Source organism: Anastrepha ludens, chromosome 6, assembly GCF_028408465.1.
Source record: "Anastrepha ludens isolate Willacy chromosome 6, idAnaLude1.1, whole genome shotgun sequence".
NCBI lineage: Eukaryota > Metazoa > Arthropoda > Insecta > Diptera > Tephritidae > Anastrepha > Anastrepha ludens.
In genome coordinates this window covers 111,436,132-111,450,127 of record NC_071502.1, presented here as the reverse complement: position 1 = coordinate 111,450,127, position 13,996 = coordinate 111,436,132, and the positions used below count along the sequence as shown (strand labels likewise).

The 13,996-nt window shown below is 33.5% G+C and overlaps 1 protein-coding gene across 1 annotated transcript in view; it reads right to left on the bottom strand.

Moving 5' to 3' along the window:
* LOC128867236 (uncharacterized) overlaps positions 1–13,996 on the bottom strand; it is a 219,085-nt gene that overhangs the window by 115,229 nt on the left and 89,860 nt on the right. Inside the window, exon 7 of the mRNA XM_054108338.1 lies at positions 3,861–3,990. Coding sequence (XP_053964313.1) covers positions 3,861–3,990 — 130 coding nt within the window. The remainder of the gene's footprint in view (positions 1–3,860; positions 3,991–13,996) is intronic.

The window sequence follows — 13,996 nt, the reverse complement described above, 5'->3', positions numbered from 1 at the left end:
ATTCTGTGTATGCAGTTTTATACACCTTTTTCTAAAAATTTTGAATAAAAGGTTTCAATGAACAATATTGACTAAAAATTTAAAAAATCTAATATATTTAGTATATAAAGCAGTAGTTAAATTTTAAAGGCCGATATTGAATGTGAACCACACCTAAACGTTAAGCTCTTTCTGTATTTTGATTGACATTTTCTAATTTCAGACTAATTCAATTTGAACCATGTAAAGATACACAATCGAACAACGCGTTAAATTTATTCAGGCTTATTATGAAAACGGGCGTTCAAATTAAAATGCATGTCGCACACTTCATCTTCAGTGATGGGGCACATTTTCACCTCAGTGGATTCGTCAATAAGGAGAATTGCCGCATTTGGGCGAATGATAATCCAAAAGTGATTGCCGAAAAACCAATGCACCCACAAAGAGTGACTGTTTGGTGCGGTTTATGGGCCGGCGGCATCATTGGGCCGTATTTTTTCCAAAATGAGGTCGGTCAGGCAGTTACTGTGAATAGTGTTCGCTACCGTGAGATGATAACGAACTTTTTATGGCCCGAATTGGAAGATATGGATGTAGACGATATGTGATTTCAACAGGACGGTGCCACTTGTCACACAGCTAACGAAACAATGGCTCTTTTGCGCGAAAAATTTGATGGCCGAATAATTTCACGTCGCGGCGATGTCAATTGGCCGCGAAGATCATGTGATTTGACACTGTTGGACTTCTTTCTTTGGGGTTATTTGAAAGAAAAGGTGTACGTCGATAAGCCAGCAACAATTCAAGAGTTAAGGGATGAGATAATTCGGCACATTAACGGCATAGAACCTCAATTATGCCTCAGCGTCATCGAAAATTTGGACAATCGGATGGAGGTGTTCCATACGTAATTGAGCCATACTAATATTATCATAATAAAGAGAAATGACAGTTATTTCCTAAAAAAATTGTATTTTATTCAAAATTATCACCGGCCCTTAAAAATTAACCCCCCTTTATTTTCATAAAATAAATTATACTAAAACTTTATGGTCTATAAAAATGCATCCCAATAATTTTTTTTTTTTTAATTTTCCCTCAAACGTTTAAAATTTTCATTAAGAAAATGATACTCAAACTTTATGGGCTATACCCCATAATTTTTCCAAAAATTTTTTGAGTTTTGATAGGTACATTTTTCTTAAAGTTTTACTAAAACATATTTCTAAAAAATTTTTTTAAAAAGCTTTGGCAGAAAGTCAGAATTTTGCTAAAAATTTTGACCAAACAGTTTGATATTTGACTAAAAAAATTTAAATTTTGAAGAAAATTTTCTGAATTTCGATAGACTCCGTAGCAAATTTTAAACTTTGCTGTTCAAAGCAAAAAAGAAAGAAAGAAAAAAGTCATAAGGAGTCATAACTTGTCAATATTACTTTTGGCGCTGACAGTATTTTAAAGCAATTTGGAACAATTGGTTTTCTTAAGTGGATTACTCAATGATTTCTGATGACTTACAGAATATTTTTTTCATAATATTTAAAATTTATCTAAATAAAATAGTTAACCTTTTTGCTGACAAAGAAACTCTGCATTTTAATGTTATCATACAAAATTTTATGAGGCTTTGCAGATCTGATAATTTTTTCTTTTTATTTTCTGTTGTTCCATAAAATAAATTAATTTTTTGTTCTTTGAAATAGTTCAAAATAATCAAACAACATTTGAATATAGTAAGTCCCTCAATTTTGCTCTGATTTCGCTAGAACTTTCATTGTGCGTTAGGTAAGACTCAAGGCTTTCCAACCATGTACAATTTTGGACAATCGGTTGGAAATTGCATGTAAAACAACAACAAAATGGAAGAAAAAAGCCTCTCTAACTCGAAGTTTCCTTAAAAGTTTCCGTAAAAGTCCCATAAGTCCCTCAATTTTGCTCTGATTTCGCTAAAACTTTCATTGTGCGTTAGGTAAGACTCAAGGGTTTCCAACCATGTACAATTTTTGACAATAGGTTGGAAATTGGATGTAAAACAATCACAAAATACAAGACAAAAGCCTCTCTGACTCGAAGTTTCTTGAACATTTTTTGGCCGTAAAAGTCCCATATACGAGTAGTACCTATATTCAAAAACTTACAATAAAAAATTATGCCTTTTGACTCCAGATAATTTTCGAAATTGGAAGCAATCGACAAGAATTTTGAATGATTGTACGGAATGATCGGAAGTTTTGCAGAATTTTCAACAATTTTTTCTCTGTTTTTTTCTATTTAACAATAAGGACAAAAAGTTAGCCCCTTCTTGAGAACCACTGCCCTAGAGGTTATATTTTTATAACCTCGTTTATCCGCTACTTCTGACACCATTTCCATTTCATTCTCCATAAACGCCCGCATACTCATATATATACCATATTTATAGCTAGCGCGCAAGGCAATTCAACCATTCCACTACAAAAAAAATTGTAAGCCACTTGCGCCCTCTCTTGGCGACATCTGCGGCATAGACTGCGTGAAATGACGTGCGTGCAAATATTCGTTCGCACAAACAAATCTCGATATTTACCACCAATATGCTGGCAGAGATATACCCCTATCGATTAGAGTGGAGCATGCAAGTGAAAGTATTTCCAACCAAACGCCATAAAGAGTTTGCCCTCTTCTGCATTTCTCATCTCGTTTTTATATATTTTTGCAACATCAAATTTTGGCCTTCGAATTCGCATTTTCGCCTATTAGCACAGCCAGTTTGATTTGCCAATAACATAAAAAATAAATGGTTTTGTTGGCAATATGTTCCATATGTTATTGAAAAAAAAGAAGTACATAGCAACGCTGCTTGAAATGCTGCTACAAATTTTTTATAGCCAAATTTTTTTAGCTGGCATCCTGCCTTCTGCTTAAAGCCTACTCTTTCTGTCATCAAACCTATTCCTGCTACTCCTGTCATGAAATCTACTACTTCACCCCAAAAATTGCCATTTCTAGCAGAGCCATTTCCGCTATAAGAATTTTGCCAGTGCCTCCATAGCTGTTTACGGTAACACAGCTCAGAGAATCGCCACATCCATTCAATTGCTACTTTTACGCTGCCTGCCTCATTTTGTACTTATCTAAGCACTTTTTTGGAGGGTTTGAACTTTTATGTTTCTCAGTATGTTTCCTTTTTCCTCTTTTCTGGTTTTTATATTTTTTTATTTTTGTACTGCAGCTGACTGCAGACTACTTAGGCGCAAGTTTTGTCAATTTTCGCCAATTTTTTGTCATTTCGAATTTTTGCAAATTTTGCATAGGCAATTTCACGCATTCGCGCTAATTTGTTTATAACTGCGTAATGATAGGTTTTCATTCTTTTTTTTTGGCTTACGTGAGTAAAATGGCATCTTGGTGGTTGGAACTTAGTGTTATTTTTTCCGAAGCTAAGCAGGGCTGTATTGTGTTGGTTAAGCGTGGAAAATTTGTTAACAGCCATAGTCTAATATGAATATTTGAAACCATTTTGTTGAAGCAAAACTCGAGTATTCATGTCGTTTAGAAGCAGACATGCACACATTCATACATATATAATATAAGTGTATGTCTATACATATGCACATATGCACATGTGTACATGTGCCCACATAAGAACTAAAGCATATACTCTCATGCCTACGCAAAAAGAATCATGAATATTTATATCATTTTTGTTATTTCATCTGGCTGCATGTGCGCAAATATCAATTTTTCTTCCCTTATTTTAAAATGCTCTTCAACATCTTTCAATTTCTGTGGTTATATATACTACATAAAAAACTTATTCAAATATGATTTAGTTCCTCAGATATGAATATGTAAATATGAGCTTTTATACTAAGAAATTTCAATTCTTGCGTACTCACATCTCACACTCAAATAGTAGCCAATCGATGAGTATTGAAAGTTCAAATGTCGTGACGTGCATTTATACCAGCCAGAATGCTCGTGCAGTATCGATGTAAAGTTTAGGAAACCATCGCCCGTTTGGGGGACCTGGAAGGATGAAAAGAAGCAAAATATAAATTTATTTAGCTGTTCGTATATACAAAAGAAAAAAAGTAATAAACGTATAAAAAAGATCTCCTAGCTCAAAATATGAATGGAAAATTTATTGCTATGCAGTTCGAAGAGTGATGAATGATGTCTTAAAATATATTTTGCTCAGTATTCAGTACTACTCGAATTCTTATTAGGAAAATAGATACAACATGATTTTAATAAATATTGTGCTTGTGTGGCTCTCGTTGATTTTCAAGTTGAATTTTTTTTGAAGGTAAAACATTTTACAAAAAAAAATTACGAAAAAGAACCATTTCTGCTACTAATTTTATTTTTACTATCTTGCAATAAATTCTCTTGTTTTAGTGAAATAATCGTCATCTAAGTTCATGTAGCGTCTATTAATTGTGAAAAATTTACTACTTTTTCTACTACTAATTTTATTTTTGACACTTTGTAATAAGTTCTTTGGTTTAAGCGGAAAAATTGTTTCCTACATTTATTCGGCGCCTCTAGAATTATAAAAATCTACTACTATTTCTACTACTACTTTTATTTCTAGTACTTTGCGTTATATTCCTTTGTTTTAGTGAAATAGTCTTCATCTAAGTTCGCTACTATTATTATTAAATTCATTCTAGACGCTACTATTAATTGTAAAAATCTACTACTATTTCTACTACTAATTTTACTTTTGACACTTTGTAATAACTTCTTTGGTTTAAGCGGAAAAATCGTTGTCTACATTTATTTGGCTACTATTAGTTGTGCACAATCTACTACTATTTTATTTTTGCTACTATTTTAATGTTTACTACTTTGCAATAACTGTTTTTATTTTAGTAGAAAACTCGTCTTTTACATTCATTTAACGTGTAGTAGTTGTGCAAAATCTACTACTATTTCTACTACTAATTTTATTTTTGATGCTTTGTAATAAGTTCTTTGGTTTAAGTGGAAAAATCGTTGTCTACATTTATTTGGCTCCTATTAGTTGTGCACAACCTACTACTATTATATTTTTGCTACTATTTTAATTTTTACTACTTTGCAATAAGTGCTCTTATTTTAGTAGAAAACTCGTCATCTAGATTCATTTGACGTGTATTAGTTGTGCAAAATCTACTGCTATTACTACTACTAATTATATTATTATTACCTTGCAATACGTTCCTTTGTTTTTGTGAAAAAATCGTCATCTACATGTATTTGGCGTATATATGTAAGTTATTCAAAATCTACTGCTAATTCTACTACTAATTTTGTATTTAATACTTTTCAATAAATTCCTTTATTTCAGTGAATAATTCTCCCAAATTTCTTCTTCTAACTTCAGCACCTATTAATCTTGAAAAATCTATGGGAAAATGTGGAGTTGTGAGACACAGGGAGTTGTGAGACATTGTTACCTTTCGGCATTATTCATTTGTTTACATTCGATTTTAAGTGTCAACAAGTGTTCTTGATGCGATCTCACTTTTCAGCTAGCATTGGTCATATTTACACGCATTCGACGCGTCTCTCCAGTTACTGTGTTTTGGAATTTCTCGGTAAGTTTTTTTCATCATTTGTTTTGCAATACATTCGATCAGTTGTTGAAGCAAATTGCAAATGTTAATATATACAAATTATTAATTGTCCTATTAGCTTTGAATTTACACATTCACTTGGGCATGAACGTTCGATGTGTTTATGACTACGCGGCCATTTATATATTAAAAAAAACGATTTGGGGAGTTGTAAGACAACAAATGTGGTGAGTTCTGAGACACTGTTTTTTTCGACGTTTTAACGCATCTTTCATAAGTACCTCGCGACATTCATGCATTGTTTGTATATATATCATGAAATTTTTGGTTAAATTTGAGTTTTTATTGTTTTAAGTTAAGCAGAAACAACTCCATTCATTGCAATGTATGCGATCGAGCTGTACACCTAAAGTGTGCCAATTTACGAACTGGTTATTATACATGTTCTCACTGCGAATCATCAGATTGATGGCATTGCATTTTTTATACACTTTTTTATAACAATTGTCTTTCTTTTTTATTTTTCATCTTAATAAAGAACTAACAACTAAAATAAGTCATTTTTATTGATTTAAACCATGGTGTCTCACAACTCCCCACATTTTTGTATTTTGTATTATATTTTATATTATTACTAGCAACCCGCCCTGCTTCGCACGGGTATAAAATATACCCTATGTCACTCACTGAAAAAATGATTAAAATCGATCCAGTAGTTTTGGCTTATTCATTACTGCCCGTGGCCCGCCCGCGTTAAATTTGGAGTAAAACAATTCCCCTTTCTTTATAGCATGAAGATTTCCTGCTATCTTTGGGATATCTAAATTCATACCTTACATTTTTGCATATTAACTTTTTGCATTTTTACATGTATTTATTTTATTTTTACAACAATTACTATATTACAGAATGTCCTTATATACAACGTTCATAGCCTTCTTGTCATTAGACAATACAAACATGTTTTCTCTAGAGGTTACTCTTGAAAGAGCGACATACAGTTGGCCATGTGAAAAACAGTCAACACTCAAATCTAAGCCTGCAACGTTGGAGGTTTGACCCTGAGATTTATTAATGGTCATTGCAAAAGATGTCTTTACCGGAAATTGTAAGCGTTTAAATTGGAATGGTAGATCCGATGGTATCAGAGGGATTCGGGGAATCAATACATCTTCTCCGGTACCACATCCTGTGAGTATTGTGCACTCTATTATGAAAGTTTTCAGTGATTTTACCAGCAAACGCGTGCCATTGCAAAGTTTAGGTGGACTTAGGTTTCTTAATAAAATTACAGGACAACCTATTTTCAGCTCCATTTTGTGAGGAGGGAGTCCAGACGGACGGGTTCAAAGAATTTAGAAATTCTGTAGGAAATTGAACAGCTTCTTCCAAATCGAGAACAGCATCGACCGAGTAGTATATTTTCGTCGGCGCATCAATCTTTGAAATAATCAAGTTCTTTACTTTATCTACTTGTTCGTTAGTTGGTGACAGAATAGCTCTTTCTTTAAACCAATATATTGTCTTATAACTTATGTTATCAAATCAATGTCAGGATAGACATTGTTGACTAACTCTTGGATGTTGTCTATCAAAACACAAAGGTTTTCTAGGTTAATCCTTCCCTCACTTTGTGTTAATTCTCCATTGCCAACTTTTAGCAGGATCTCTGGAAATAGCCTGTTCTCACGTGAAGATGACGAAACCCTCATATTAGTTTTAAGATCTAATTTATTGACATGCGACCAAAGGTGGGATCTTTTTAGCGAAGCATTTATTTCGTCAGCACGTGTTCCTCGAGTCACAACTGGTAGGATTTGACGGAAATCTCCTGAGAACAGAATTGTACATCCACCCATAGGTGAATTTTTGTTGCGCAAATCACGCATTGACCTATCCAGTGCTTCCACAGACGTCTTGTTTGACATGGTAGCTTCGTCCCAGACTATTAATGAGCAGTCACGCATCAATTTTCCTGTATTGCTCTGTCTAGAAACACTACAGACGCTGTTATCATCATCGGTTGCGATTTTCAGCGGGAGCTTGAATGTAGAGTGTGCGGTTCGGCCTCCTTCCAAAGGAGTAGCGGCAATGCCGGATGACGCAACAGCTAACGCAATTTTTCCGGTAGATCTCAATTACTAACTACTGATGTAATATCTTGAAAAATATTGTTTTTAATTATATGCTGTAAAGAGCCATATACATAGATCTATATGAAAACAACAATGTATTTAAGGTATTTAATTGGATAAGGATTAATGTTGTACCTATTTGTTGAAATCGCTTCGAAAATAAGCTATTAGTTGTCGTAAAAAGTAAATGACAAAAAATGTTATTGTATGGAATCGATAGCAAGCTAAACGCGCTCCGAATCAATAAAAACTATTCAAAAACTGTATTTTAATTACAGTATGCAAAATTCGTATTAGTACACCCCCTAATAAATAAAAAAACCACGTATATTTTCAAATTAATTTTAAAACAAATGCTTGAAACCGTTTTATTTTATAGATAATTAACTAAAATAAGGCCAAATAAAAAAACCGCTCACAAAGTGTATTGAAATGCAAAAAAAAAAAATAAGAAAGAAAAAAATGAACACTTTTCACAGAAGCAAAATTCGTATTAGTACACATGTATTTTTAATGATTTAAAGAGTAAATAAAAAATAGTTCAGAAAATTAATATTTTGTAGGATACCCTCGTTGCCTTAGAACAGCAGACAATCTCTTCGGCATAGATTCCACCAATTTTTTTGTGAGGTTTGGAGAAATCTTCTTCCACTCTGATTTGAGGACTTTTTTTAAATGTTCTCGGTTCCTTATTTGATGATGTTCCAGCTGCTTTTTGAAAATCGACCATACATTTTCTATGGGATTAATATCCGGGCTTTGTGGTGGTGTTTTGAGATAATTTGGACAGTTATAAAGAATCCATAACCTTCTATCCAACGCCGTGTGCTTAGGGTCGTTATCTTGTTGGAATATACATTTTTTTTTGCAACCCAATTTTTTGGCACCTTTGCGTAGATTCTTTTTTAAAATATCAATATATTGCCTCGCAGTCATAATTCCATCAATAAAATGCAACTTTCCTACTCCGTTTGCCCCGAAACATCCCCATACCATCAGAGAACCACCACCGTGCTTGAAAGAAGGCTGCAGATTACGTTTTTGAAAGCCAGTATTACACTCTCTCCAAATTTTTATGCGTCCATCGGACATTTTTATATTAAATTTACACTCGTCTGAAAAAATTACCCTTTTCCAAAACCGCATATTTTTGTTTAAATATTGCCTGGCGAATATAACACGCTTTCTTCTAGTGACTGAGCTTACATACGGTTTTCTAACCGCAGTTCTGCTTCTAAATCCCAATTTTTTTTACATAATTGAGCACTGTTTGAGGTGTAGCTTTGATAGAAAAGTATTTTTCTAGTTCTGCAGCTAGTGAAACTCCACTGACGGTGGGGTCTTTTCTCATAAGGCGTTTCAAATAAGTCTTGTGCCTCTGCCCAAGCTTTGCCCTGTTCACATTTCGAAGCTTTTTGTCAATCCTTCCACTGTCTCTAAAAATTTTGACTAAGTTTTGTATTGTAGACACACTTCTCTGCAATGTTCTCGCAATTTCGCGTAAAGACTTTCCGTTTTTGTTCATATTTATTATTAATCTCCTAGTTTCGTTTGACTTTGGCGACATTGCAAGCTAACTCCGCGAACTTGAACAAATGGCTACTAAAACGCAACTGCCCAAGGTTAAACATTGAATCGTTTCGAAAATAAAGGTAAATACCAACAAATTGTTTACAAATTCAACGCATACTAAGTGTACTAATACGAATTTTGCCTGCAGTAGAAATAGCTACACTGCTACTAAAGCTATTTTTTTCAATTCTATGCAAATGTTTCGGAGTTTTTGTTATTATTCTATTTTTTTATGAATTATGCAATACCGCACTACGATTGAAATCAATTGCTTTAAAGTAAATTTGAAAATATACGTGGGAATTTTTTTTGTAAGAGGGTGTACTAATACGAACTTTGCATACTGTATGTGCGATTTACTAATATAGAACGTGAAAATAGCGTTTTATTTCGCTGTAAAATTGTATGTGCATATAATTAGATGGAATTCAGTACATACATAGATACATATGTACATACGTCCGAAATGAAATAATGCGAGCGATTCGTAAATACATACATACATACGTCACCATACGATGTAATTCAACATTAATGAGGTGTGGTGAGATTATCGTTTAACGCCTGTTGCTTCACTCGGTTGACAGCGAACAAACACACAAACAGCTTTTTTTGGAAAAAGAGCTGCTTTTGTTTAAACAATTTTGGTTAAATAACAAATATATCAATTTTTTTTTTGATGCAGAACGAAAGTAAATATTTCAAAGTTAAACTCTAAGAAAGTTTCATTTTAATTGGTTGATTCGTTTATGATTTATGGCCGTGAAAACAAAAAAATTATGTTTTTTTGCCAAATTTTGACCGATTGCCACGCCCCCTTTATATATTTCTTCACATTATATAGATATAAACCTTCCTCTTCAATCAATCTATCTTTAAAAAAAACCGCATCAAAATCCGTTGCGTAGTTTTAAAGATTTAAGCGTATAAGGGGACATAGGGACAGAAAAAGCGACTTTGTTTTATAATATGTAGTGATATACAATTTTAATTTTAAGGAAAATTGTAGTTTTGTTAAATAGGCCATACCAATAGCTTCCAGTATTCATTGACTAAAGATTCCATCGTTGACATATGCAGAATATTAAGATTTTGAGTAATACGGGTCCAAAAACAAAACCTGTCTCACAACTCCCCATTCTCCTCTACTACTATTTCTACTACTAATTTAATTTTTACTACTTTCCTATAAGTCCTCCTATTTTAGTAGAAAACTCGCCATCTATATATATCCTGTCGCCTATTAGTTATAAAAAATCTACTACTTTTTCTTCTACTAATTTTATTTCTAATACTTTGCTATCAATTTTACTTATATAGTGAAAAAATGCTTCTACTTTTATTTTGTGCCTATTAGTTGGCAAAGTCCAATACTATTTCTACTACTTATTTTATTTTTCATAGTTTGTAAATATTTTTACTGATTTAGTGAACAAATTTTCTACCTTTACTTTTCACCTATTATTTTTGCATAATCTACTACTATTTCTAAAACTAATTTTATTTTTGATACTTTGCGATAAATTTTACATATTTAGGGAAAACATCTTCTGGCTTTATTTTTCGCACAATCAATTACGACTAATGTTGGTGTTCCGTCGGCCATCTTTCCACTTTCGAACTTATTTATATTCCAATATAAAAAAATCTATACCATTTCTATTACTAAGATAGGTAATTGATATTTCGTGGCACATCTTGCAGTTTAAGCGAAAATTTTTGGCTCCGGATCTGGGGTCTACGTGGAATCCAACAGGAAAAAACTGCACTTTGCTCTTGGAATGGATGCATCTGTGTTTCAAGCGGAGGTTATGCAGTTCAAGAAGCGATGAACTTTGGTGTGGAAAACCGATGGAGAGGCAGACACATATAGGTCTGCAGCACAGCCAAGCTGCGCGCATGGCCTTAGACAGCCCCCCCAACCACATCAGGAGTAGTCGAGTCCTGTAGATCTAGGCTGAACTATGTCGGTAGACATAACAGCCTGATGCTAACATGGGTCCCGGGACACGTGGGTATCGTGGGAAACGAGGCCTCTGACTCCTTAGCTAAGATGGGCTCTGAGGCCAACTTCTTTGGCCCAGAGCCCGTTTTACCACTCTCTTCTGCGGTCATCAAAGCCACGGTTAGCAAATGGGTTACTACAACCCACAGGCGAGCTTGTCATGCTGAGAGAGGCTGCAGATGGACTAAATTGATGTTACCTGTCATGTCCGATCGGCTGTCGCAAACCCTCCTGCCATTAAGCAGAAGGGAGTGCAGACAGCTTGTTGGACTGATGAAGGGCCGCTTTCTGTGGGCGAAGCAGATGGAAAGGGTGGGCATCTCAGACAGTGTACTCTGCCCAGCTTGTGAAGAGGAGGATGAGACGGCGGACCACTTCCTGTGCGTCTGCCCCGCTTTCGCTCGAATCAGGTTTGAGGTCTTTGGCACTGATGTGTTAAGAAGCGACCACCTTGGTTCCTTGGCACCACAAGATCTATTCAGATTTCTTCAGAGATCGAGTAGATTTAAAGAAAATGAAAAGGGAATCCAAGTGTAGTACAATGGACTTAATTAATGTTCGAGTGCTACACTTGCTAGTTGTCCGGACAAAAAAAAAGCGAAAACTTTTCACTTTTATTCACAAGGTCTTTATTAGTTATTAAAGATCTACTACTTCTTTTACTACTACTACTAATTTTATTGTGAATATTTGTTAGCACATCTTTTGCTTTTATTTAAGCCTGCTCGTGTTTTATTCACTGAGAACAAGGCTTAAACTAGTTGATTATATTTGAAAAGAAAACTCGCTTAGGAGAGGTTAGACATTGTTTTCAAGTTTATTTCTATTTAATTTTGCTACAAAATAATTCTCACTGAACAAGAAAAAGTATGTTAAAATCAGTTCGTATTTTACTATTTATTTTGTACTACATTACTGCCTTTTGCTAAATATTTTATAATTTTATTAAACTAAAAAAAAAAAAAAATATGTAAATTGGGTGCTAAATTCTACTACTATTTTATATGGTGAATTTTAAGCCATACTTGAACTTAGGAAAAGAGCACCAGTTTAAATTATGGTAATAATAATGCGGTTTTGATTATGAAGAAGTGGTACTTAAATCTACTACTATTTTTATTTCTTAGTTAGTTTAATATTTACGTCATGCCTTTGCAGCTTCTAATTAATTTTTTGTTTACTTTTCAAAGCAGAAGTATGAATTTTAATTGAAAAAATTTCAATCAATTTTCTGCTACTATTTTTATTATTTTATTTTCCATTGGAAAAGAACCTATGAATTGTTCGGGAAAACCAACTTTGTACATTATTAATTTAAAGGTGCGGCAACTCATGCTTTTATTAAGAAAATTGTTAATAGTTTAATTTCTACTACTTTTTTTATTTCTTGGTTAGTATAACTTTTGCGTGAAAAGTTACTTTTATTAACTATTTCCTTTGCTTTTTAAGCAGAACTTGTGATTTTAACTTTAAATATTTTAAGTTAACTATACTACTATTTCTACTACTATTTTTATATTGAGTAAATGTAACAAAATTTTAGCTGCTCTAAACAAATCGTGACATGCATTTAGCGAGAGAGAGAGAGAGAGAGAGAGAGAGCGAGCGATTTGGCTTAATGATAGTAAAAAGGTAATACTTTTTTACTTCTTTTTTCTTTATTTTCCCGCTTTTTTGTATCAAATGTTTTGGTGAACCCCAAAATAATATGAATAGTATCTACTTAGTAGATCTTAGGAATCTTTTTGGTATTTAATTTTTATATTTTGAAAAATTTTAAAATCTTCATTTTCAAACCAATGTTTTGTAATTTTTTCACCTTTTTAAACCTATAAAGAAATACTACCTTTCCACTACCTGTTTAATTCTTAATTTTTGCACTAATATTCCCTAAAATTTAACTTCTTAATACCCTTTATACCTACTCATAAAATTTGTGAATTATGTATGTGAATGTTCGCCCAATTTTGTGTAAATTTCAAACCGCATTGTTTTTTGAAAAACTCTCAAAATTCTTACGCAAATACACTTATCAACTAAAATATTAACTTTAAGCAACGAAAAACAAAAATACATTGAAATAAAGGTAACACAAACTCCACAAACAAACAAGCCAACAACGTAGCCGACAACGACGCTAAGTGAGAAAAAAGCAAAATTTGTCGCGTAAATCTGTGACTGTTGATTTGTCTTCCCTTCGTATACTTTTTGGGACAAAAATTTTCATGTTATTTAACTTTGCCACAAAGTACTAAAACTAACATGGGCACAGCAAGGATAGATGCCTGTATCTATGTGTGGGTAAGTGCACATGCACACGCATTGCCTGAACGTTTTCTACATACAAATGTATTGGTGTCTACCGAAATTTGCATTGACTTATATGTATTTGTTTGCTTGTGTGGGTATGTACATATGTACGGTACGCCCAGAAAAGTTGAAGGGAAAATTTAGTAACTTATGCATAACAGGGATGCCCCAAAGTGGGGGATTCAGTGTGACTTATGGTGGGGGAAAGGTAGTGCTGGAATTTTATGTATGTAAAAAGCAGGAAGAACGAAAATTGTCAAATATTGGATGCTTATCGGTTTGTCCTTAGAAATATTTGTGTATGTGTATGTCCTGCCCACATGCTTGCTATGTATGTAGTATTTGTATGCAGATATCTTTTTTGTATAATAGAGAACAAGTGCAAGTGGAGCTGGCTTGCTTCTATACATTTCACATTTTTATAAGATACACCTTGTAGAATAACAGTA